General features: G+C 38.5%; 2 protein-coding genes across 6 annotated transcripts; one reads left to right on the top strand and one right to left on the bottom strand.

Annotated features, from left to right (window-relative positions):
* Window positions 1–1,456: 1,456 nt before the first annotated feature.
* On the top strand, window positions 1,457–9,718 carry cdkn1d (cyclin-dependent kinase inhibitor 1D). Of its 2 annotated transcripts, none has more exons than XM_030148836.1 (3): window positions 1,457–1,616; window positions 6,042–6,532; window positions 6,657–9,718. In XM_030148836.1, the coding sequence occupies exons 2-3, from the start codon at window positions 6,046–6,048 to the stop codon at window positions 6,713–6,715; spliced, it is 546 nt and encodes a 181-aa protein (XP_030004696.1). In that variant the 5' UTR covers window positions 1,457–1,616; window positions 6,042–6,045; the 3' UTR covers window positions 6,716–9,718. The 2 variants fall into 2 exon arrangements, with proteins under 2 accessions (XP_030004696.1, XP_030004695.1); XM_030148835.1 differs by lacking the exon at window positions 1,457–1,616 and adding an exon at window positions 2,024–2,268.
* Window positions 9,719–9,872: 154 nt separating this feature from the next.
* slc37a3 (solute carrier family 37 member 3) lies at window positions 9,873–24,322 on the bottom strand. 4 transcript variants are annotated; one of them, XM_030148833.1, is made up of 15 exons: window positions 24,256–24,287; window positions 23,124–23,180; window positions 22,481–22,691; window positions 21,382–21,496; window positions 21,189–21,281; window positions 20,696–20,779; window positions 20,434–20,579; window positions 18,507–18,603; window positions 18,336–18,420; window positions 18,034–18,242; window positions 14,535–14,676; window positions 14,243–14,344; window positions 13,433–13,632; window positions 11,566–11,631; window positions 9,873–11,433 (listed from the first exon to the last, which is right to left on the bottom strand). In XM_030148833.1, the coding sequence occupies exons 3-15, from the start codon at window positions 22,555–22,557 to the stop codon at window positions 11,341–11,343; spliced, it is 1,509 nt and encodes a 502-aa protein (XP_030004693.1). In that variant the 5' UTR covers window positions 22,558–22,691; window positions 23,124–23,180; window positions 24,256–24,287; the 3' UTR covers window positions 9,873–11,340. The 4 variants fall into 4 exon arrangements, with proteins under 4 accessions (XP_030004693.1, XP_030004691.1, XP_030004692.1 ...); XM_030148831.1 differs by lacking the exon at window positions 23,124–23,180 and having other exon boundaries at window positions 24,256–24,322; XM_030148832.1 differs by lacking the exon at window positions 23,124–23,180 and having other exon boundaries at window positions 22,481–22,721; window positions 24,256–24,318.
* Between the last annotated feature and the right edge of the window lie 355 nt (window positions 24,323–24,677).

The raw sequence follows: 24,677 nt of genomic DNA, 5'->3' as shown, positions 1-24,677 counted from the left end.
CCTACACTGATGAAGTGTTTGTGTTTGTAGGTTCTGGATGAGGTGGAGAGGAGGAGGGCTCTGTCTCCAGCCCTGGTGCAGCCTTTTATGAGGGCCATCATGGAGGCCCAGTTTCCAGCTCCAGGAAGAACCATCACCATCAAAACCTTTCTACCTGGTTCAGGGACTGAGGTGAGTGAAATCTGGGTCCATGGTCACTACTGAGCAGACGTCTAAGGTCACCTTTGGGTTTGTGGTTTCACTGTGTCATACATGTGCATTTGTGGATCTGCAACTGGAATAAACTGGAGAAAAAATATCTTTATTGACCAAAGTGTCAGGTATTTAGTGTGATCTTCCTTTGCACTTAATATGTATTGAGCTGTTTTGTGTTGACAATATGGGATTTACTGAAATAACTTCCACCAGATTTGACTGAACATATGCTAATTACAGGGTGGGGAAGCAAAATTTACAATGAACATTTAATAAATAAGCCAATTTGACCAGATTTAGGAATATTAGGCTTATTTCTAGCAGGGTATTTTTTGCAGTGTGGTATGGCCTTTGCATTGTCATAGACTACAGGGTGGGGAAGCAAAATTTACAATGAAGATTTAGTTGTTTTTTCTCAGCAGGCACTACGTCAATTGTTTTGAAACCAAACATATATTGATGTCATAATCATACCTAACACTATTATCCATACCTTTTCAGAAACTTTTGCCCATATGAGTAATCAGGAAAGCAAACGTCAAAGAGTGTGTGATTTGCTGAATGCACTCGTCACACCAAAGGAGATTTCAAAAATAGTTGGAGTGTCCATAAAGACTGTTTATAATGGAAAGAAGAGAATGACTATGAGCAAAACTATTACGAGAAAGTCTGGAAGATACTATTAAAGAAGAACGGGAGAAGTTGTCACCCGACTATTTGAGGAACACTTGCGCAAGTTTCAGGAAGCGTGTGAAGGCAGTTACTGAGAAAGAAGGAGGACACATAGAATAAAAACATTTTCTATTATGTCAATTTTCTTGTGGCAAATAAATTCTCATGACTTTCAATAAACTAATTGGTCATACACTGTCTTTCAATCCCTGCCTCAAAATATTGTAAATTTTGCTTCCCCATCCTGTATTTTCCAGCAGGTGTCTAATCCTAAAAAGTGAATTAAAAGGTCAGTAGGCCAAGTCCAACTGTTCTGTAGCAGCAGAATAGTGTTTGTCTCTCTTCTTTTTTTTTTTTTTTTTTTTTCACCCAGTGGAATTAATGGCACATTCAACCACATCTCAGCAGTCTTTGAGCTCCAGACACCTAAATATGGCTCTAAATGGGGATGTGGTACATGTGAAGAAGTCAACATGGTGAGCTGAATGTCCAGCTCACGTTGCAGTTCAACGTGACTTGAGGATGTGGGCGCGTCGCCAAAACAAAACGTGATGCAAGCCCAACACGAGAATGTGTGTCACATTTAAGGGAGAAGGGAAATGGCCGCCATTGCCAAGATATTTGACCTACTTTTAGAGGCTGTGAAGGAGAAGTGGAGCACAGAGCAGAGCAGAAGTTTGGAGCTACAGGTTTGGATCAGAGACGCACAGACGAAAACACCAGGATTTTTTTATCAACACTTTAACCGAGTAAGTAAAAATGCGCATTATTAGTAACACTTTCACAAACACGCAACACAGTCTTACTATGTATTTGACGCATCTGTTACAGTTTCTGATTAGATTAGACGAGTACCCTTTCTTTGCACTTTTTTTTGCAGTAAAGTCGCAGTTTGTATGTCTTACGCGTTTATAAAATGCGCATTATTAGTAACACTTTCACCAACATGCAACACAGTCTTAGTGTGTGTTTGACGCATCTGTTACAGTTTCTGATTAGATTAGATGAGTATACTTTCTTTGCACTTTTTTTTTTTTTTTTTGCAGTAAAGTTGCAGGTTGTATCTCTAGTGCGTTTCTAATAACTATGTTTACGTCCTGGCTCTACTCCAACAACAATGAGTGTTTTGATAGAAACCACGTGACCTGTGTATCTACTAGGACGGCCCTCCTTGTCTTTCGGGTCCATAACAAACAAGTCGCAGATAAGGCACCCAGATCAACCCTCCGGTGGGCAGTGTCCTCTAAAACCTTTCAACGTGACTGTGTTTATTTCCACGGGGCTGCCAGCCAGGTTCAGCTTCTTTTATTCTTAGGACTGGATGAAGTGTGCACAGTTTGCGCATTCATTACAGAGACGGGAAAAGCGACTTTTGTAAACTCACAGAAACTGACGCCGATGGTAAGACAGGCTTTTTTTGTTGTTGTTGTTGTTATTTGATATTATATTTATTTTTTAAATTTACATTCTGTGTTAAGTTGCTGGAATGTTTTTTTTTTGTGATAAAAATGGCTTGTAGTGTAACTTTAGCGCCGCCGTACGCGTCTTAGTGCGTATTTCTTATAAGGCGCAGTAAATAGAGCCCGTATTATCTAGGTTGTGTTGTTTCATGCCAAATAAAAACTAGAATGCTTTCATGGGTTAAAATATGTGTGTGAAGTGCCTTGACAAGATGCGGGCACTTCGTGTACCGCATCTCATTGACCTACATCTTCGGTGGGAGTAAGTGCGTCACTCTAGTTTTTCACCAAACTTCAGTCGTTTTTGCGCATATTTAAGCGGATTTTCTTGTTCTTTCTTTGCATTTTCATCTGTTTTACTGTTGTATGAATTGGTTGTAAGTTAGATTCGGTTGGTGCGTGTATAAATGAAGTGATATTAAAGAAATTGGAGTTCATTTTGGGGGTTTTCTTGGTGTTTTTCTGGAAGTGGGACAGCGACCCCAGTGGAAACCTGATCTGCATACATACATACCGCGCCCACTTCATTTTCGACGAAAACAACTTTCACTGGAAGACTGCAGCCCTGGGGTTACAAAAGCAACTGTGGTTTCGTCTTTTGGTACAAAGCAGATGTGCTGGTAAATAGCTGTATTATTGTCTTAAGGCCAATACGCACAAAAAGGAAACGTCTGCGCTTTATGCTTGCGGTGTTTTTTTCCGACATATAATAGTTTATGGTTTGATAGGCGTCATAAAATTAGAGTCTATTTGACTAGTGAAAGTGCTTTTCTTGGCTGTATGTTTTATTAGTGTCAAACAATTACACAACGCTCCTACAACCCTCACTGAGAGCCGGTCTCACAACTCTGTCTTCAGACTGGTCTTTGGCTCATATCCCCCTGAGACCCAGTAATACATGTTTGTCCTCTGGAGGAGACAAGAGTTTTACTGCTTTACTTAAAAAAAATAAATAAAAAAAAGTTATGTCCACTGCAAGGGACATTCCATAAAAAAAGAAAAAAAAAATGCATCTGAAAAACTGTTGCATCATGCTTTTTCCAATCAAAACTATTATTTAACTCTTTCATGCATGATTTATGACAACCTTAATCCAAAAAAAAAAAAAAAAAAAAAAAAATCCAAAAAAAAATGTGATTTAGTTTTTTTTTCATCAACCTATTTTTCATGGAGTTACAAAAATGTCCACTCAGCTGGATACCATGTGTTTAATTTTAAAGGCAAAGAAATATGTATTTACTGATATACTGTGTGAAAACTATTACATAAAAACATTTTAATGCTGCTAATTTGATGTTTTGTCACATTTTAACATACTCTAATACTAGTTATTACTACTTCATTGAAATAATATGCAAAAAAACCCTTTTTGTTTAAAAAAAAAATCATGTTAATTACAATCTAATAACAATTTGCATTTTTTTTTGCACTCAAACATGTTACTGCAGATCAGATTTATGAAGAACAGCAAAATTACATTAATGGTATGAATTGCAGTGTATGGGATGATGCATAAATGTCCACTGTGTTGGCTGATATGGAACTAAAACAACAAAATCCATGAATATATAACAGAACAGCTGTAGAATAACTGTCCACTGTAGTGACCAGTATGCATGAAAGGGTTAATGTAAAAAAGCCATAACATTTACTTTCCTCAGTTTCAGGAGAATATGATGAGGATATGTTATCCACTATAATAACAAAATATAGAACATTATAGAAGTACGCACAAAAATAAGATATTATTGTAGTTAATTGGTTATCATGATAAGAAGATACTATCATATTTACTGATCATTGTATTTGGAGTAAATATTTAAAGTGCATATAAATATTATTGTATTATATTAAAAACGGTTGATTTTGCAAATCTGATTGTGTATGAGGTGACTAAAAAAGTGTATATGAGTGGTTTGTATGGATGTTTTGTGTTATTGCAAAAAATATACAGAGGAAAATGTGTGTTAACAAAGCAAAGGAAGAGGATCTAGTTTGGTTATTAGTTTGTAAAAAGGGGGTGGGAGTCAGTAAGTTATACTTCTTCCCACTCCTTTTCGAGCGCAGAAAAATTGTATTTATTTATTTTTGACCATGTTGTATGATTCTTTGTTATCTGATGATTCTATGTGCTCGAAATAAACTACTACTACTACTATGATGAAAGTTAGCACATCTGAAAGTTCTGAACATTGTTTTTTTCTATGTTGTAACCCACCCATTTAGATGTTATTTAATCCAAATGAACTGCTTCTGTTAAACAACTTAATTTTATAAATCTATCTTCTCTGTTGTAATGAATTTGAATGTTTTTAATAAAGGTAGAAACAAGCTATATAAATCAAAATTAGGCCGATATTAAGGCCGATAGTCTATATGTCGGCCCGATATTTTGGCTGATATATAGATTTTTTTCAATATCTGCTATCGGCTTTAATTTTTTTTGTTTAAAGCCGATATTTGATCAGTAGTAAAAATGTTGTAAGATATTTGATCAAGCACCTGTGTGGGCAGCACCTGAAGTTCAATAGATGTTAAAAGAGTACTATGTGTACATGTATTAATGATTTCATTTATATTGCTGTGTAAAAATCTTAATTATCAGAGTGTTTCAATTGTATTTTACGATCAGTGCGCTTAAAAAAAAAAAATTGACTTTAAATATCGGCCTCAAAAATCGGCTGTAGATATCGGCTGACCAAATTTTAGAAAATCGGCATCAGCCTTAGAAAAACCCATATTGGTCAGCCTCTAATTTTTAATTTAGACAGTGACACTTTGGCTGTTGTATGTATTATATGAATATTTTGTGATAAAAATAACCTGTAGAAGCATTTGTTATTGATGCAACTTCAGCAGCTTCAATAGTTACTTCAGTGTGCACTACTTTACTGCATATAAAATCAGTAAAACACACCATTGTAGCCCATATAGTGTAGTATTTCATCAGTTGTAGCTCCATGCACCTCCCACTTCTATAGTAGTAACTGGCTGGTCCATTAAACAAACTTTAGTGGAGCTGATGTTATTTTACTGCCTACACACAGTTGATAAAGTACTGAACAGTTAATGTGTTGGGAGTCAAACAGAGGCACAGAGAGAGCAAAGTCAGCAGTCAAATATGATTACTATCCACCTCTATGTAAAATATTATCCAGCTCTGTGTAGACAAACTGCAGGTTGTGATACGATGAAGCTGACTGCGCAGAGAAAAGCCTCAACATGTTGAAAGTTGAGATGAAGAAAATCAAAAGCGAAAAGGTTATTCTGAGAATTCTGCGGTGTTCTTCTAATTAAATGTGGCAGGTAGGAGCTAGAGGAAATTCCTCATAGAGGCCACATGGGTTTTTTTTTTCCTCGGTGTGATCTGCTGACCTCTGTAAACCTGTGACTGGCAGACACCGAAGCAGGTGGAGACTCAGGTTCACTCTGACATGACAGGGCAGCTCATGTTGGAGATTTATTTGGTGTTCATTCTCTTACCTGTTGGAGTAATTACTCAGTGGGTTTGGGCACATGTGCATTTGATCATATAAAACAAAACAGGACCCGTGAGTGCAGATTCAGGTGTATGGGGGTTTAACCTTTTAATAGCTTGTATGTGTGCTTGTAATTTATGGTAGTAAAACCCAGATCACGCCTCATTTAGACTCAGAGCCAGTGTGTAACCTCTGCCCTTCCTCACTTTATATGTCTGTATGTGTTTTCCAATAGGGACATGGCAATGGCCTCTCCATCCACATCAACAGCAGTACCAGCGCCCACATCCGACTCCGAGCTTTCCTGCCTTGGTGGCATTGAGGCCCTGAGGCTGAAGGTGGGGCCGGTGCGCAGGAACCTCTTTGGGCCCGTAGACCACCAGCAGCTGCAGCAGGACTTCCAGAGGCTGCTCTGCATGAATGTGGAGGTAGCCAACAAGCGCTGGAACTTTGATTTCCAGAGCGACAGACCTGGGCAGGGCTCCAGCATCGAATGGGAGGAGCTTAGCTGCCAGGATGTGCCAGTGTTTTACCGCAGCTGCATGGTGAGGCCGGTGGCGCTGCCTAGAGTGGCAAAGAGTGTGAGGAGGGGATCATCTTCATCAAGTGAGGGTTCCCCAATGTCCAGCAGTTCTTCTGGGTCTGGGGATGAGTACCTGGAGGTGACCGCCAGGGGGTGCTATCGGCTCCGACACACAAGCAAGCGTAGACAGTCTGCCATTACAGGTATGTCCAAAAGGTAGTTCACTGGAAACGGCAATGATTTACTCCTCAAATTATTTATTAAAGAAGTAAAAGATGTGTGTGACCATGTATAAATGACTTTGCATCCTTCTTTTGTTCTCTGCAGATTTCTTCAAAGTAAAGAAGAGGAGACTCTTACATTACAAAGAATCTTCACGGCAGTAGAAAAGCTTAATGAGACACAGTGGAGGATCACCTAGTGGTCAACATCCCTTTCCCATCACCTCGTGTAAATATATCTCATATAATATGTATATATGTAGCAATGTACAACTGGCTGTCCACAAGCTCACACAGCATGGGCTTAAAAACTCCTTTGACACCGCATACCTTTAACTTTTTCAGCACAAGGAAGCTACCATTTTCCTACTTAAGCTCAGAATTTGCAAACAGTTTTGTAGATACTTATAAATATTCTCTATATTGTTTATACTATTTTTTTCAGCTTTTGACTATACTGTGAAATAATTTTAAATGCACTCTTTTAGAAAATTACAGAAAATGGGCTTTCTTCCTAAGACATTTGTTATCGTGGATAGCTTTTGTCTCTGACCTCAGTCCTTGACCTTTTTTTTTTTCTTTCTTGCTAAAGTCCTAAGAGGTTATGAATAGATGAGTTTCTATTCCTGGCCTCTCCACACTTAGCCTTCAGTATCACCCTATGGCTCCAAAATCCTGTCAGCGACAGGAGTCGAGCTACGGGTCAAAAGCTCACCCAGGGTTAACAATTGGCGGCGAGACTATGATTAGCTCCAGGTTAGAGGTCAGCGGTGGAGGTTAAGTGATGAGGTAATGTGGTCGTAGCGGTACAACCACGACTTAAATTCAGTGTAATAATAATAATAATAATAATATTTCATATGTGACTATTTATTTATTATCCTTGGTGCTAGATCACCTTCAAAATAAAACAAAAATAAAAAAAGAGCAATGTGTAAAGCGAGGTAAGATAAGGTGTTTGCGGAAACCTGTGCCATTGCCCCTAAATTATGCCACAAGTCAACATGGCTTATATACACTCCACCGTTGCTACCCAAAAACGTAAGATATCAGAATATTATTAAATTGCAATTTTTGTTTAGTTGTACTTATATTGGGCATATTGGGGTTTGTAAAATCAGCATTTTTGGCAACAGATCAGGCCTTATGAGTATTTATGTTTGTTTTTCTCAGCTTTATGCTTTTAACAATGTAGCATCTCCACTCTTTTTCTTCATGCGACTTGTGCGTTTTGAACACACCTCTTTTCTCCATGAAGGGACTGTAGTGTTTATTACTGTGTTGCAGCTCAGAGGAATCAAAACTGGTTCTGCTTGTGTAGATTTTATGAAGAGTTGAGCTGTGTCACATATTCTGTCGCTGTGCAGTTATATATAGGCCGATGCATACATGTCTGTGTGTGAATGAGTCAGTGGGTTTTTTTTGTGTTTTTTTCTTTCACAAATTGTTAGTGTTGTGGCAGTTGAGGCAGTTGAACCAAAGGGGAATCCTTTTGCCATTTAAATACATCTGCTTGATTGATTCTGCGCAACAGACAAAATAATTTGGAAAGACTTTGTGGAAATACAGCTTCTAAAAGCATGTTATCTGATTTTCTGAGGTCCATAACTGCTTGGTGACAGGATGTGCCTAGTTTATTCCATAAATACATTTCTTCTTTGTTGGATAATTGGATAAAAAGCCATATTATGGATTAATCCACTTCTACTACCTCATAAAACAAATCAAGAAAACATACAAGTTATTAAAAAAAACAGCAAAATTTAAAGTAAAAAAAAATACAACCAGTCTAGCTCAGGTTGTTTGTGTCTACAATCACAAAAAAAGAGACGGAGAGACAAACATGATGTGTGGGAACATATTCTGTTGTGGTAAAAGCTCTTGAGGTTCAGCGTTGCGTTTAGGGTTTCACATCAGGTAAAAGAGTCAGTGTGTCAGAGCGGGGCCCAGTGCTGTGCAGAGGAAACGCCGGTCCCTCAGGGGAACCAGACAGCTTTTGTCGTTTCTCGCTCTGGTTCTGCCCCTCTTTACCGCTTTCCCAGAAATAGACAGAGCAGGGAACTCGAGGGGGGAAGGACGAGGAAAAGGGACGTACGTTAACAGAGAACCTTCACCAGATCTGTCTCAGACCCCTGGTGGATCAAAGGATTTCCCAAACCAACAAGTGGCCTGAGCCTCAGACACACACATGCGTTTGTCTCCTTTAAAGTCTCTCAGTCTCTTTTTCATGAACCAACTGCCTCAGTCTCTGCAAAAAACTGCAGTTTTTCATCATCATATTAACTCAGTGTTGGGTTTTTTATGGTTCTACAAGGCTATTTTTTAACAGTGCTTAAAAATAGCAAACACAGCTGATAGAATTATATATGTATATGTGTCCATCTATGTGTGTGTGTGTGTTTGTGTGTGTGAGACAGTGTTTGTGCCTATCTCTTCATCATATCTAAGAAGAAACTTTCAAAGTCTATATTAACTTATTTTGATTTTGTATCATATGTTTTATAGGGATATAATTATAAATTCCCTTGTTTTTGCTACAACTAATTGTGTTGTTTCTGAAATTATATCTTTGCACTACTTTAAACATTGTTGACAAGAGAACTATTTTTATATAGTAATCTTTAAAAAAAAAAAAAAAACAAATCCTCAGAGAGGGCATAGGTTTAGAATTTTTTGGTATTTGCAATTAAACTTTTCCGTCCCTTCCAACACACTTGGGAAGATGTGTTTCAAACACTTGTAACTCAGTTTCTGTAGGATTTTCATCACCTCATTTGTCTTCCTCAAGTCATGTGGGAGGAAAAAATTGCAAAATGTCAAGATGGATCTATTCGTGCCTGAGCAAACTTTGCTTTCCTAATTTACCTGTCGCAGCTATATCAAAGTGTAGTGTTGTTTTTGTAACTTTGTATATGCATGAATGTATGATAATCTATATATACCTTTTGTAATAATTCTATTGTAATTTAATACTGGTTTATGTACCCTTGCAACATGTCAGAAGTGTAATTGTTTGGGATCAGGATCATATCTTTTTGATAGTGATATTTGCTTAGAAAATATATGCGATTCATTTGCTGGGATGTTGGTGCACTGTTGCCTTTTATATCACTGATTTCACATAGTGTGCTCAAAATAATAAAATGTTCATGAACAAAAGTATCCCAACATACTGGTTTGGTGTCTTGTTTTTGTAAGTTATGCAAGCAGATGCAGTAGAGGAGAGGTGGACTGATAGCACCCCCTGCTGGTGTGAACTGACACTACATGCATCACAATAAAATTTTCATGTGGTAGATATAAGCAATAAGCATAAAACTTGTCAAATGTAAATTGCATTTATTTGAAAAAAACTGCAATTATATTGATTTAAAACTCAGAGTGCAAATAAATACAGATAAAAGAAAACTGAAAAGTATACCACAGAGAGTGTTAAAACATTCTGCGTACATTTCACTTTACATTCTGTTAAATTTGCTAATGAAGCCCAGAGACAGTATCAACACAGAGAACCTGTCACAAATGATGACAATGATGAAAATATACCAACTGATTTTTCTCTTCCCACTCATTTAAAAACAAGGTACATAGCAAAGTGACTGACTGCCATGAAAAAAAGCAAATTACTTGTATCTACTGGCCTTTTGAGTTATTAAAAAAAAAAGGAAGAAAAAAATCTAAAAATCACCAGTTACAAGAGGTAATAAAGTAGAAAAAAAAGCATTTACCTTAACTGGCCTCTCTGTGGCTTCATAACTCTGACTTGACATTCATAAAAAAAAAAAGTCATTCATTAAAAAAGCAAAAAACAAATGCAAAACATGTCCCTCATTCAAACACAGGATACATTCAATATTTACACTGAAAAGCATCCCAGCATGCTTCACTCCAAACTAAAAGCCTGAAATTAAGACACAATAGAACTGTGTGTTTCTGTCAGTGTGTGTTTGACAGGGACAATGTGTGAATTAAGAGTAATAAAATAAAAAGTTAAAAGTGTAAACATTTCAGTGACAGGAAGTGAAAGTGGAATGACAAGCAAACATGAGAACAGTGACGGAGAGGACCCTGCCCCCAGTGAGAAGCGTTACAGACCATGAATACACAAAACTACATACATCTGCAGGAGAGTGGAATACTCCCACAAGTGGTTCATTTGAATTTACTCCTTTTAGTCTAGTCCCTGCCTAAATACCATACACACCCTACAGTGCAATATTCATGATTTCAAACCAACACAATAAAAGCACAATACATATCTACAAATTCTAACAATCTCTCTACATTACAGTTATTATTCACAGTCTTTAGGCAATCCAGAACTCCATGGCTGTCTCCAATGAACTCATCTTTACGTTAAGATCCCCTGGTTTAAAAGGCCAATTCATTGAACATTACTTAAGTAAAATATTTACATCCACAACTCCCAAATATATACATAAAATACATGTCAAGTCATAACCCTGGGCTCTGAATTTACAGACCGGTCTGGCAGAGTTGGGTTCTGTTCGAAGCTTCTTTCAATCAGGCACTTCAGCTTAACATCAGTATCATCTAAATCTATTAGTACATGTTTATATTTCAGGCTTTAGTGAGTTTTGTCCAGATTCTTTGTATGCTCACTCTGGGTGTTGTGAGGGTGCAACTTGTGGCTTATTTTACTTGAGGTCGAGGCAAACAGCACACTGCTAATCTGCCCACATCTTCACACTCGCCAAAGGAGTCATTTATGAGAAGCTGTGCTGTCACTTACAGAATAAAAACCTGACTTCTGGCAGTTGTTAAGGCTTTCACAGCTGATGTCGTAGTGTCTGTCTCTCCCTCCACATGGCCCGCACTTCTCTGAGAATCAGGGGAACGATGAAGACGATGCTGCCCCCGGTCTGTGATATAAACCAGTAGACTTTAGTCAGTGTTTATTCATGTGATCTGAATAATCACATAATGCACTTCTGCTGTAAGTAGTGGTAAGTTAAAACCTATGCAGGTATTTCCGATGGTGAACATCATCTTACCATGACAACAAAGAAGTAGAAGACACACATCCAACCCAGCTTGCTCTCAATCAGAGACACCAAGTACTAGAGGAAGACAAAGATTATAAAGGTCAAATGTCAATGTGTGGATAACAAAGAAAAAGATATGCAGACATTCCTACTATTACACTGGTCTACAAAGTAAAATGCTTCCAGAATAAAAGTAGTTAAACTTTAAAAAATTTGAGTCACTAATAAAGAAAAATTAAATCAAAAGCACTAGTTGGTTGTAGTTTCTAAGATACAGTCTTAGGCCAAAATGCGAAATTCTGAGAATTAATGAGAGAATGGGTTTTATTCAAAAGGAGTGTTTGTCTCAGAGTTTGCACATCCACCTCAAAACAGTGTCTGCACATTACAATACATTCACTTTTCTGGGTCTTTGTAGTGGAACATTTATAAATCCATTGTATAAATGTACATAAACCAACATATGTGTGTAATAACACACCATCATATATACTGAAAACATGAGCTAACCACCACTTTTGTAATTTGTTTTCTGATACATCTTATTAAAGTATGTAAGATTTTGCACATTTAATGTCTGAAGCAGATATTTTCTAAGAAATTGTAGAGCAGTGTTATCAAACTTTTTTTTTCTAGTCAATATCTTTATTGAGTTTTTCATATAACACAAAAAAATAAAAAATAAAAAGAATAAATACAAATATAAAGCAAGAGGCTGGAAAGACGTGAATGGAAGGTTATGCCATGTGTGACAAAAATAAAATACAGTTTCTGTTCCTTCACACATACAACATGTCATTATGAGCAGCCAAATATATATAGACACAAACCAGCATAGACAAACACATAAACAGTGCTGTCTCAAGACAAAAACAACCATAACAACAAAAACAACAGGGGATAAAGAGCTATATCATACATAAACAAAAGAATCATATATGATACATAGAAATGAGAGTGAGGGGAATCCCCCCAAAGATAGCATCCGATTTTTACATTCCACCACATTAGCATCATTAGTATCAAATGCATATTAACTCAGGTAACCCGCTATTCGTTGATCTGTACTGTATTTTCTCACTTATGGTCAACCAGGCCCTTCAACACAATGGTAGTTAGTCTTGTACCAATATAAGTCAGGAACGGGGACCGGATTATTATCAAACTTTTAATTACTCTACCTGCATAAGTAAAGGTTGTGTATTGAAGATGTACATGTGTTCCTGTAATCATGTGGCATCTATTTAGGGCTGAGAGCCAGTGGTTTGTTAACTTAAGGTAGCTATATTACAAAGATAACTAGTGCTGCAAAATTAATTGAATCTGTGTGATCCAGCGCAATTATATAACTACAAAAACCTACGTATGCGTTAAAAAAATCTAATGTGCGGACATATTTTGGATTCAGTGGATCTCTGCAGGGATATGCACAGTACAAAAATGCAGTTTTAGTATTTTTTTAATTGTAGTTTAAGTAGCTCAAGAGATGGAAAAAATACTCATCAAAATGATCAATAATCTGTGTTATTTCCCTGGATAACTATGCAACTAGACTCAAACTATAACACTATCCAGAATGATCACACTATGACTTTTTCTCATAAAATCTTGGATCCCTAAAGTTAACGTCTGTCTTTCTAGCCTTCATCCAGGATAACAGTCTGCACTGACTTCTATGTAAAGGACTTGGGTCATTTTTTAATGTGAAATTTATGTTACGTGTTCCTAAGCTCTTCAGTGTTTCTCTTCTGCTTCTTTATCAACGTTAGCTTAGAACTGCAGGGAGAAACCTCACCTTTAAAGTTCAACAAAACATAAATGGTTATCTATTTCACTGAGCCTTATTTGAGAGAAATGTTGTATTGTTGTTATGTACCTGTCCTGCTGCAGCTCCTATACTTCCAGTTCCATCCACGATACCGGTGACAGTAGCCAGAGCCTCCTGACTGCCCCTGAGAGCCTCCTGTCGGCCCAGGTCTGCAGATATAGCAGAGCTGATCATGTTAGATGGACCACCGATCAAGAAGCCCGTTGTGGCCAACAGCACCGCATTTATGATCTGGTCATTAGGGGAACCTGAGAGGAATGGAGGGAAAATAGCAGAGAGACAGAATTATCAAATAAACATCAAGTTGTTTTCTCACCATTTTAATACTTTGTTTTTTATTGTGTAGAATTATGTGTATAAACTAGTGTGTTGACCCATGGGGAACCACAGGTTATATTAATACCAATATCTAGGGACTGAAGCTAGTAAATGCACCGTTCCTATTTTTAATTTCATTTCCCATCATGCAGTGTGGCACTGCTCTTATGGTCAAGATTTCCCATCATGCAGCATGGTACTGTGCTTCCCATCAACCGCCATGGACTGACGCTGCATTGTTCCTGTTTTTAACTTCATTCCCCATCATGCAGTGCAGTCCTGTGCTTCCAGCCAACTGAGCTCTGTGATTATAAAGCTATTGTATTCCAAAATGACTAATATCTCCCAAATTATTGGTCTTATTAACTTGCTGAGATATTCAATGTGGAGATGGGACTATTCCTCAACTGTAGGTACCAAATCGGCCAGTTAAAAATGTCTCAATTTCTCAGAATCGTGCCGATACACACACACACACACACACACGCTCTGAAACCTTCCAGTATTATATCAACGGTTTGATAATGTAGATGTACTTACGGCTGTATCCCACCAGAGCTCCCATCGCCAGTGCCAGACTTAATGCCAAAACTGGAGATCTCTTTCCCATGACGTCAGATATCAGACCCTGAACTGTCCCCCCTGAAAACAAGAGAGGGGGTGGAGACAAAAATAGAAGAAATAACCTCTATCTTACAAAGAGACAAAAACAGAAAAAAGGGAATGAAATTGGTTTATTTATCTCATCTATATCACAACCAAAGTCCTGTGACAATTTTTATTTGTTTGAATTGACATCAACACCAGCTGTAGTAGTAAATTTTCCACTTGCCGATAATTCCTCCGACGTCGTACCACACAGACAGGCGGTCTGCCTCCGCCTCTTTCCAGCCATAGTTGTTGCTCAGGTAGAAAGGAAGCCAAAAGAAGAAGGAGTAGTTGACCAGCTTTAGACAGGCATAGGCCAGGGAGTACTGCAACACAAACAGAACCACGATGATGGAAAAACAAACTTAAGGATATTAGACCAAACAAGTGGTGCCAGGCACCACTACGGTGGCCCAGAGGTGCAACAGGCCAAAAAAATTATCCACTAGACGAAAAAAATTATCTACTACAAGAAAAAAAAAAGAGAACAGCCTAAAAAAATTATCCACTAGATGAAAAAAATTATCTACTACAAGAAAAAAAAGAGAACAGCCCAAAAAAATTATCCAGTATAAGAAAAAAAAAGAGAACAGCCTAAAAAAATTATCCACTAGATGAAAAAAATTATCTACTACAAGAAAAAAAAGAACAGCCCCAAAAAATTATCCACTATAAGAAAAAACAAGAGAACAGCCTAAAAAATTATCCACTAGATGAAAAAAATTATCTACTACAAGAAAAAAAAGAGAACAGCCTAAAAAAATTATCCACTAGATGAAAAAAAAATTATCTACTTCAAGAAAAAAAAGAGAACAGCCTAAAAAAATTACCCACTATAAGAAAAAAAAAAGAGAACAGCCTAAAAAAATTATCCACCAGATGAAAAAAATTATCTACTACAAGAAAAAAAAAGAGAACAGCCCCAAAAAAATTATCCACTGTAAGAAAAAAAAGAGAACAGCCTAAAATAAATTATCCACTAGATGAAAAAAAATCCCCTATAAGAAAAAAAAGAGACCAGCCAAAAAAAATTATCCACTATAAGAAAAAAAAGAGAACAGCCTAAAAAAATTATCCACTAGATGAAAAAAAGAGAACAGGCAAAAAAAATTATCTACTAGCCCAAAAAATTATTCACTATAAGAAAAAAAAAAGAACAAGTGAAAAAATTTATCTACTATGAGAAAAAAAAAAAGAGAGCAGCCCAAAAAAATATCCACTATAAGAAAAAAAAAACATCATCCACCTTTTCAATTACGGGGGCGCTGTTTACCCGAAAGGTGTCTTGCTTTAAAATTAAGACCACCACAAAAAAATAAAAGGATAGGCTGAAAAATTTTAAGGCTTTCGGCTAATGTGGCTAATGCTAAGGAAGTACCCCACCGGAAGTGGAGGTCGTGCGCTAAAAAATAAAGTTATTTTAAAATATAGGTATTTACATTAACATAGTTTGCAAAGCAGTTAAATGATTAAATACGGTTCCAGTGTCTGCTAAAGGTTAGGCATGGGCGTTAAATGGTTAAGGTTAGGGTTAGGGTATGGTTGGGGTTAGTTTTCAGTGGTAAATGGCCCTTGTGTGCACTGTGTGAAGGTTCGTTGCTAAGCTAATGCTAACGCGAAAAGTTGACGGCAACTTTGTGTTATTTTATTTTGAGAGGAGGAGAAGAGGAGCTTCCTGTGGAGCTCCACTATCATGGCATTGCCCATTTGTTTGCAGGTAGACCTCTTCTCCTCAACTCAAACGGAGTGTCTTCACTAACACTAGATCAAGAAGGACATTTTGTGGAGATAAAGATGTGTGCCGTGGTACCGCAGTGCCTCGGCACCTGGCAACGAGCTGAGCTGTGGTACCGAGCCATGGTACGCGGTGCCGTGCTGGGGTACCTGGCACCGAGCCGTGGTACCGCGGTACGTCGCGGCACCAGCCGAGGTGCCACGGCACCTCGCGGCATCAACCGTGGTGCCGCACCAGCCGAGGTGCCACGGCACCTCGCGGCATCAACCGTGGTGCCGCACCAGCCGAGGTGCCACGGTACCTCGCGGCACCAGCCGAGGTGCCGCGGCACCAGGTGTCGGTGCCGCAATATGCACTCGCTGTCTCTCAACAAATGGGCGATGCCATGATAGTGGAGCTCCACAGGAAGCTCATCTTCTCCTCCTCTCAAAATAAAATAATTTTAGAACTTCTTGTAGCGAATATTCATCAAAAATGATATTGAATGTCAGGCAGTTGAACAATTCAACACCGTAATCACACAATTGTTTACTCGCACTGGTAGTTCACAAAGTTGTCGTCAACTTTTCGCGTTAGCATTAGCTTAGCAACGAACCTTCACACAGTGCACACAAGGGCCATTTACCACTGAAAACTAACCCCAACCATACCCTAACCCTAACCTTAACCATTTAACGCCCATGCCTAACCTTGAGCAGACACTGGAACCGTATTTAATCATTTAACTGCTTTGCAAACTATATTAATGTAAATATCTATATTTAAAATAACTTTATTTTTTAGCGCACGACCTCCACTTCCGGTGGGGTACTTCCTTAGCATTAGCCACATTAGCCGAAAGCCTTAAAAATTTTCAGCCTATCCTTTTATTTTTTGTGGTGGCCTTAATTTTAAAGCAAGGCACCTTTCGGGTAAACAGCGCCCCCGTAATTGAAAAGGTGGATGATGTTTTTTTTTTCTTTTTCTTATAGTGGATATTTTTTTGGGCTGCTCTCTTTTTTTTTTCTCATAGTAGATAATTTTTTTCACCTGTTCTTTTTTTCTTTCTTATAGTGAATAATTTTTTGGGCTAGTAGATAATTTTTTTGCCTGTTCTCTTTTTTTTTCTTTAGTGGATAATTTTTTTGGCTGGTCTCTTTTCTTTCTTATAGGGGATTTTTTTTTTTCATCTAGTGGATAATTTTTTTTAGGTTCTCTTTTTTTTCTTATAGTGGATAATTTTTTTAGGCTGTTCTCTTTTTTTCTTGCAGTAGATAATTTTTTTGTCTAGTGGATGATTTTTTTAGGCTGTTCTCTCTTTTTTTTTCCTTATAGTGGATAATTTTTTTGGGCTGTTTTTCTCTTTTTTTTTCTTGTAGTAGATAATTTTTTTCATCTCGTGGATAATTTTTTTAGGCTGTTCTCTTTTTTTTTCTTGTAGTAGATAATTTTTTTCGTCTAGTGGATAATTTTTTGGCCTGTTGCACCTCTGGGCCACCGTACACCACAGACCCCACCCCTCACACACATTGTAGCTTATTGTGGCATTGATCCAGCTGATGTCATCATGTCTATACATGTGCTGATGTCAGCATATCACTTGCCTCTATATTACATATGTGCCAAGTTTGAAGTAAATTGAAACAAAATTGATGGTTTTATAGACATGTGAAATTTCACCCATTATAAGTAAATGGGAGAAAAAAGAAATGTTAAAAATTCATAAAAAATTTGAACTTTGAACTACCTTTCCCGAAATGTTATGACATCTATTCTGGGTCACTGGCAATCTATAAACCCAATTTGGTACAAATTCAACCAAAAGCTTTGCTGCGAAAGTGTTAACAAACAAACAAACAAACAAAGAAACAAATTGAACCAAAAACAATACTCCTTGCCTCCCCTTCAGGGGGCGGGGTAATAAAATCAGGTCAAGTGAAAGCTGTGCTGGTCAGTCTGACTCACTCACAGGTAGGACCCCTGGCAGACAGAAAGCCTGGAGGAAGCCGATGGCCTTAGGGGACTCTGCCAGAGGCTCTTCTGGGTGCTGAATTGACTGGTGTCGTCTGTCGTACACTTCCACCTCCACCTCATCTTCCTCATCGCTCATCAGAGGCCTGTGGCTGTCTGTGTCCGTTTCCACTGGGCAGAGTCCAGTGTCTGACTCCAGGCACAAGCCTGGCACACAAATGCACATTCAAGCCAACTTAATTTAAACAAAATAGGAGACAAAGCAAACAATGATTTGTGTGACACCAGTGAAGTACTTACCAACTTCCTTTGGGGATGTGAGGAGGCCAAAGAAAACCACCACACCACCAGCAAACTGCACCACTGACGTCACCAAGAAGGCGTACTGCTCAAGGACACAGTGTACTGAGTCAACATGAGGAGGTGGAGAAAGCTATAATAAAAGTCCATCATGTTTTGTGTGTATCTCACCTCATAGCCATACTTGAGCACACTAGAGGCCAGGAAAGCACCCAGGATATTCCCCACAGAAGCACAAGCGCTCCAGAGACCAAAGATAAAACCACGCCTGGAAAACAATGACAGTATATTTACAGAAAATAAATGAATACTTAAGGTGTTTTCTCCACAACTTAAAGTGTAACCATTTGCTTCAATATGTTTCCTTCTGTCCTCTTTAAGTCAACATTTTTAATGTTTAACTCTTTAAGTGCCAGACAGTTAAGGGGATAATAAGCCTTAAAAGTGCCACAGAATTTGGCCGTTTTTCAGTATTTCGCGTCGTTTTTATAATATTTGAAGAATCCTGCAGGAAACCGCTCGGTAACATCCGACCAATTGCTGATTAGATCCAAAACGCACCGGACGCAGCCGATTCATTATTGATCGTAATTTGCATAATTTATAATAATAATAATAATAATAATAATAATCTTTATTTATAAGCACTTTTCATACATTAAAAACTGTAGCACAAAGTGCTTTACATATCAGTTTAAAAATCAGTACCGCTCCCCACCCACACCCACCCACTCACCCGCACACACACACACACATATACATGCAAACCCACAAGCTCACACATACTTAAGAAGACTGACTGAGCACGGGTAGACCAGAACAAAAATGTACAAGTAAAAGTAAAACATCAATTTAGGAGGCGCTGTCTCAGGGAGCCATCCGCACCAGGATGCAGCCGCCGACCCCAGCGACCAGGCACCAGCAACACAGCCCCGCATCCCAACTAGTGGGAGAGGGCCAACTGGGACCCCCACCCACCAGAAAGGAGCGGACCCCAGTGAGAGAAGGCGCCACAGCCCCCGGAGTCCACAGCCGCCCCCCGGCATGGAGGGCTCCCTCTGATGAAACACCGGAGAATAAGAAACATTAAAAAGATATAAAAATATTATTCGGTCGCGTGACCTCAAATTCCCGTCTGCTTGGTCTCAAAAGAGGGACACAGAAAGAACGTCATCGAAATGTGAGAAAGAAATGGGGGTGGATGGTTTGTTTGTACACAAATATGGCGTGTTCTCCAAAGCCGATCTGATCGGCCCGTGGCACTTTACAGGTTGTTTTCGTAAAGCCGATTTAATCGGCCCATGGCACTGAAAGTGTTAAGGTTAAAAAATTATTCTAAATGTAACCTCAAGCAATTCGCTGATTTTATTCACTCTTATTATTCTTAACAAGTTCTATTGGGGAAGTAAACCGAGTTTAAATGACATCTATGTTTTGTCAGTAGCAGTAATGAATTGCTGTCATTGTATGGATCTGAGTGTCTGCATGTGTGTGTATAATAATGCTTGGCTCACACGTGACTAAATTTTTTTCAGCTGGTCAGATGCTGAGGTTGAGACCACCTCTTAACCCTAGTACGCCAAATGTATAATTTTTGATACACGAGTTTTGAGGCCCTCTACATGATCAGTGTGATTTTTTTTGTCCTGAAAACCCTGATGTATACAATTAGATACATGCAGTACACAGATAATCCACCAGGGGGGAGGAATTCATTCACCACCGGCCTTTCCAGTGACACTACAAGACTGTCATTAATGAGGAAGGAGGCAGAACTTTGACAATTTTGAAAAGGAATTACCAATTTGTTAGACATGTTTGTGTTATATTACATTTTTGTTTGTTCAAAAATAATCATATTTGAGCATTGAGACCTGATGTATTGAATATGATATAAAATTTAAACTCATACATGGACAGTGATATTTTAAAAAACTATTTTTTGGTTGTTCAGAAGGACCAATAAAGGCTCCAGTTTCAAAGAACTGGAATTTTCTGTCAGTGATTTAATGGTTCAGGCTTTACAGGGTTAAATACATCCACACTGATGCTTGGAGCAGCAGTAGAAAAAAGGCAGATCCAGAGAAATGGCACACACCCTGTCTTGCCGAACCAGTTGCCCATGACAGCCACGACGCAGGGCCAGACGGCAGACTGCAGCAGGCCGTTCAGCACCCACAGACCACAGTACAGATAGATGTTGTAGATGTGAAGCCATTCAGTCAAAGTGCCAAACACAAACTCCTACAAATCAAACACACAATCACATTTTTTATGACGTTGCCAGTGGGGACCTTACATAGTTCAATCAGACTCCCCTTCCTAATGCACAACTGAAGGTCAGAGGTCAAGGTACTCACCACAGCAGCAGAGCCACAGAGGCCAAAGCATAGCACATAGCGTAGGTTTACTCTGTCACCAATAACACCACTGAGGTACAGGCCCTGTAAAAGAATAAACAGGACTATGCATCTTTCACACTGCTCATACAACAAAACCAAAACCAAAGAAACAACTAAAAACACTAGTGAAAGGCTGTAATTAAGAGACGTGGCTTAGGCAAAGCTTATGGGAAATCCACATAATGCAGCTATTCAGATTTGTACTCAGGGTGCTATGCATGCCTTGGATGTCTGTTTCATTGTGAGATAATTCAAAGGACATTTTCTATCACAAAGGGGAAAATTACTCATAAAGTCAATTTTACTGAATAAATGTAACCTAATAGAGTCAGGGTGTTTTTTGGAACAATCCTTGGCACAAAGTGAATTCATTATCCAGTCCCAGTGGCTCATCATTTTTATGGTTGAAAAAGCCAATGTGAGAAAACAGATAATCACATTTGCTACTCACCACTGCATATGAAAAGAGGAAGATGGAGTCCAGTGCACCGAGAAACAGAGTGGCCTGCTTTTCATCTGCAAAGAGACAATTGCTCTCCCATATCTGTGGCAATCAGACAACACGATTAGTTATCACGTGAACCAGTAACAGATCGTTTTTGTTTGATGGACGGACTGGAATATGGAGCACTGTATGATTTTACCTCTTCAGGAGAGAATGCAGGGGCACTGTCATTCTGGACAGACGGTGTCCACTGTGCTGAGATGCTTACTTTGACATTGCTGAATGTCTTCCTGGATGCATGAAGCAGCACATAACTAAAGGAACAGAGAGGGTTTCACACTCAGAACAAAGTCAACAGGCACACATTTGGTTGTTCTAGGCTTCTATCTCTATTAGCAATTTACTATTACTTACATAATGATATTAAAAGATACTGCACCATGTGAACTAATCTGGGTCTAACATTTATCATGTGCTGTGCAAGGTCAGAGCCACAGAAGTTGAAATAGTAGCACAGCAGCAGCAGTCCACTTGCGTTTACAGGAAGAAATGGAATCCAACATCATATATCTAAGAAACAGGAAACGGCTCAAACTAAACACACCCAACTTTTCATCTGATCAGTACTGTGTGAATACGCTGTTGACTGCTGCGGATGACACTTTACTTTGCTCCTGATCAGAATGTCATGACATGGCCGTAGATGGGTACTATAATTAAAGATTAACTACACAGAGCAAATACACTCACAGATGATCACTTTACAGTCACGCAATGTGGTGGATTTTCTGTATTCCTTCCACTTCTCCAGAAAATATTTCACATACAGAAATTAGCACATTTAATTTTCCACATTCTGTAAGGCTTTTATTTACATGGCAACCCAGTCTGTTGAGTATAAGCACATGTAAGCATGTGCAACTTTGAAATAGTCTAACCTGTGTTAACCTAGACTCATGGACCTTTGACCTAAATTAACACAGCATTTATACACTAGTCACCTTGATACTGATATTTGTTTTTCATCTAGCGTGCTCTTATGGAACTGTATTTTGTTATCCATAACTTATTTATAACTCTTGTACTTGAAAACTGCTATTTAGACCAGCATTATTTCAGAGTAGCACACAACATCTTTTTCATGTTCTTTTTGTTTCTTTGCTAGCTAAAGAAACAAAAGCTCATGAATATGAAAAACACTCTGATTCAAGACTGTCTCTGATGACAAAAATCTCATTTAACCAATAGGTCTGAGGTAAAAATGTGGAGTGTTTTAGGGTAGGACGGATCTAGATTACCTAAAAAAGGTGAGGAGAAAAGCAACCAGGTGATGATGGGTGTACTGTGACAGGCAGCCACAGCATGAGGGAGGCATCACAGGAAGGAAGAGGAGGAGGTAGAGGACGAGGAAGGAGACGTAGTTGGTGGAGGTCTTCAGAGGAACAGTGACAGGACAGAGATGGGGTTCAGCTAGTCTCGTCCACTATGCCAGATGGGACAAGGACACCACTAGACACCACAAGAACAACACATCTCTGTCTGAAAAGAAGGCCAGCATTAAAACACTTTTTCTACTCATTTTCATTGATTAAAGGACTCAGTCCTACAGATGTAAGGATTTTCAATAAAGCTGAAACTGCTGGAGTGGAAAAATCCACAGAAGTCAATTTTAGACGACTGTTGGCTCAAAATCTACTGCCACATATGTCAGCTCCAATGCTGACCAGGCAGTGTTTTGCATATTTTCCTTGGAATGAAAGAAGTGTTTCTAATCTTTCTTTCAGTGCCTATCCTTTTGCAGGAATAGATGACTGTCTGAATGTTTGGGTGTACTCTGCTATGACCAGTATCAATGGAGCCACTGTACTGTGTTTACCTCCCCCAGTGGCTCAACTGCAACAGAACATCACCTCATGTTTACACAAAACACTTAGTACGTACCAAGCCAACACTCTTCGGTCCAGTACTTTTACCCAGTGCTGTCCCTCTCTTAATTTGCTGCAAAGACATTAGTGGAGTGATTTGTTATTGATATCCTAAGGTCCACAAGGATTAGGATCAAGATGTTTTGGATGGTTGTGCAACTCCACTTCACTGTTGATACTCATGTTCCTTCTTGCCACCTACAGTGTGTCATCTGATCAAATGCCCTTTCTGCTGGGCGGTTGGTTTTACTTCATGATATAAATGAGGCCTATCTTTTTAAGCAGGAAGTATTTATAAAGTATTCTTAATACCTTACAGATGTAGTTTTAATACCTTATAGATGTAATTATCAAACTTTATAGATGCACTTAATAAAAGAACAATCTCTCATAGCGTGAATAATACAGAACATTTGAACATTTCAGACACTGTGATAACTTTCTTTCATTTTAGTAGTGAAATTGAAGGGAGTTCATTTAAACCAGTCAGAAACTCAGTCTCACTTTCGTTTCTTCAATAAACCATTTCCATATCAGCTGATACTATTTCACATGACTGTTGTGCAGGACTGGTCTGAACCTGCAGACAACCATTCATCATTCTTTAAATGACTGTATCCTGCTAATGTACACTTCAACGAAATGTGATTTAAGACAGCAGGAAAGAAGTCATTTGCCTGCATGTTTACTACATGGACAACATTAAAGGCTGTTCCATTCAGGTAATAGCTGGATAAAGGTGTAAATGTCAGCAGGACGCTCTGTTCTGAGGACATCATCCATTAACAATCCTGTTTCTTCGATCTCGTCATGTAGCTTTAATCACTATTTTTTTGTGTTTTGGACAAAATTAAACTTAGTCAAGCTCTTCAGTACACAGCACATCAGCGTAAACAGTTCCACAGTTAAATGTCATTGTTTCCAGTCCGTCATATTTGACAGTAGCTGGTCTGGGTACAGTGTGTGTCCATCTGTTTCTCAGGGGAAGTCACTCCAGGTAAACACACCACTGCTCTGGAAACACGGAGCTCCTCGGCTTCTTTCGGCCTGTTTCATGGCAATAACTCAACGTAATGATCAGCGAATAAACAACACCTAAGTACAGACTCTACTTTTGGATAAAACAGTCAAAACATCATGTTTCTTACCTTTCTATCCAGATATAACCGTGGGTTAGCTTGCTTCGGAGTGGTGACCAGTGTTTACTATGGATTCCTCTTTCACACACGTCACTGGCCGCCGATCCCAGCGGCACAATGCTGCCCCCAGCAGGACAGGAGTGGAACTACAGGCCTGTTTTATATTCAGTTATTAACCCTTTCATGCTTGATTTATGAGAAGATTTTTTTCTTGAGTGATTTTATTCCCCTTTCGGATAAAAAAAAAACAATGCAATTAATTTATGTTTATTTATTTATTTATTTTTATTAAGCTATTTTTCATGGAGTTACAAAAATGTCCACTCAGCCGGACACCAAACATTTAATTTTTGAAGCAAAGAAACATGTATTTACTGATATACTGTGTGAAAACCATGAAATAAAAAGATTTTAATGCTGCTAATTTGATG

This window comes from Sphaeramia orbicularis, chromosome 12 (assembly GCF_902148855.1).
Source record: "Sphaeramia orbicularis chromosome 12, fSphaOr1.1, whole genome shotgun sequence".
NCBI lineage: Eukaryota > Metazoa > Chordata > Actinopteri > Kurtiformes > Apogonidae > Sphaeramia > Sphaeramia orbicularis.
Note: the sequence above shows the minus strand (reverse complement) of the source record. Positions and strands in the feature narration are given on the sequence as shown.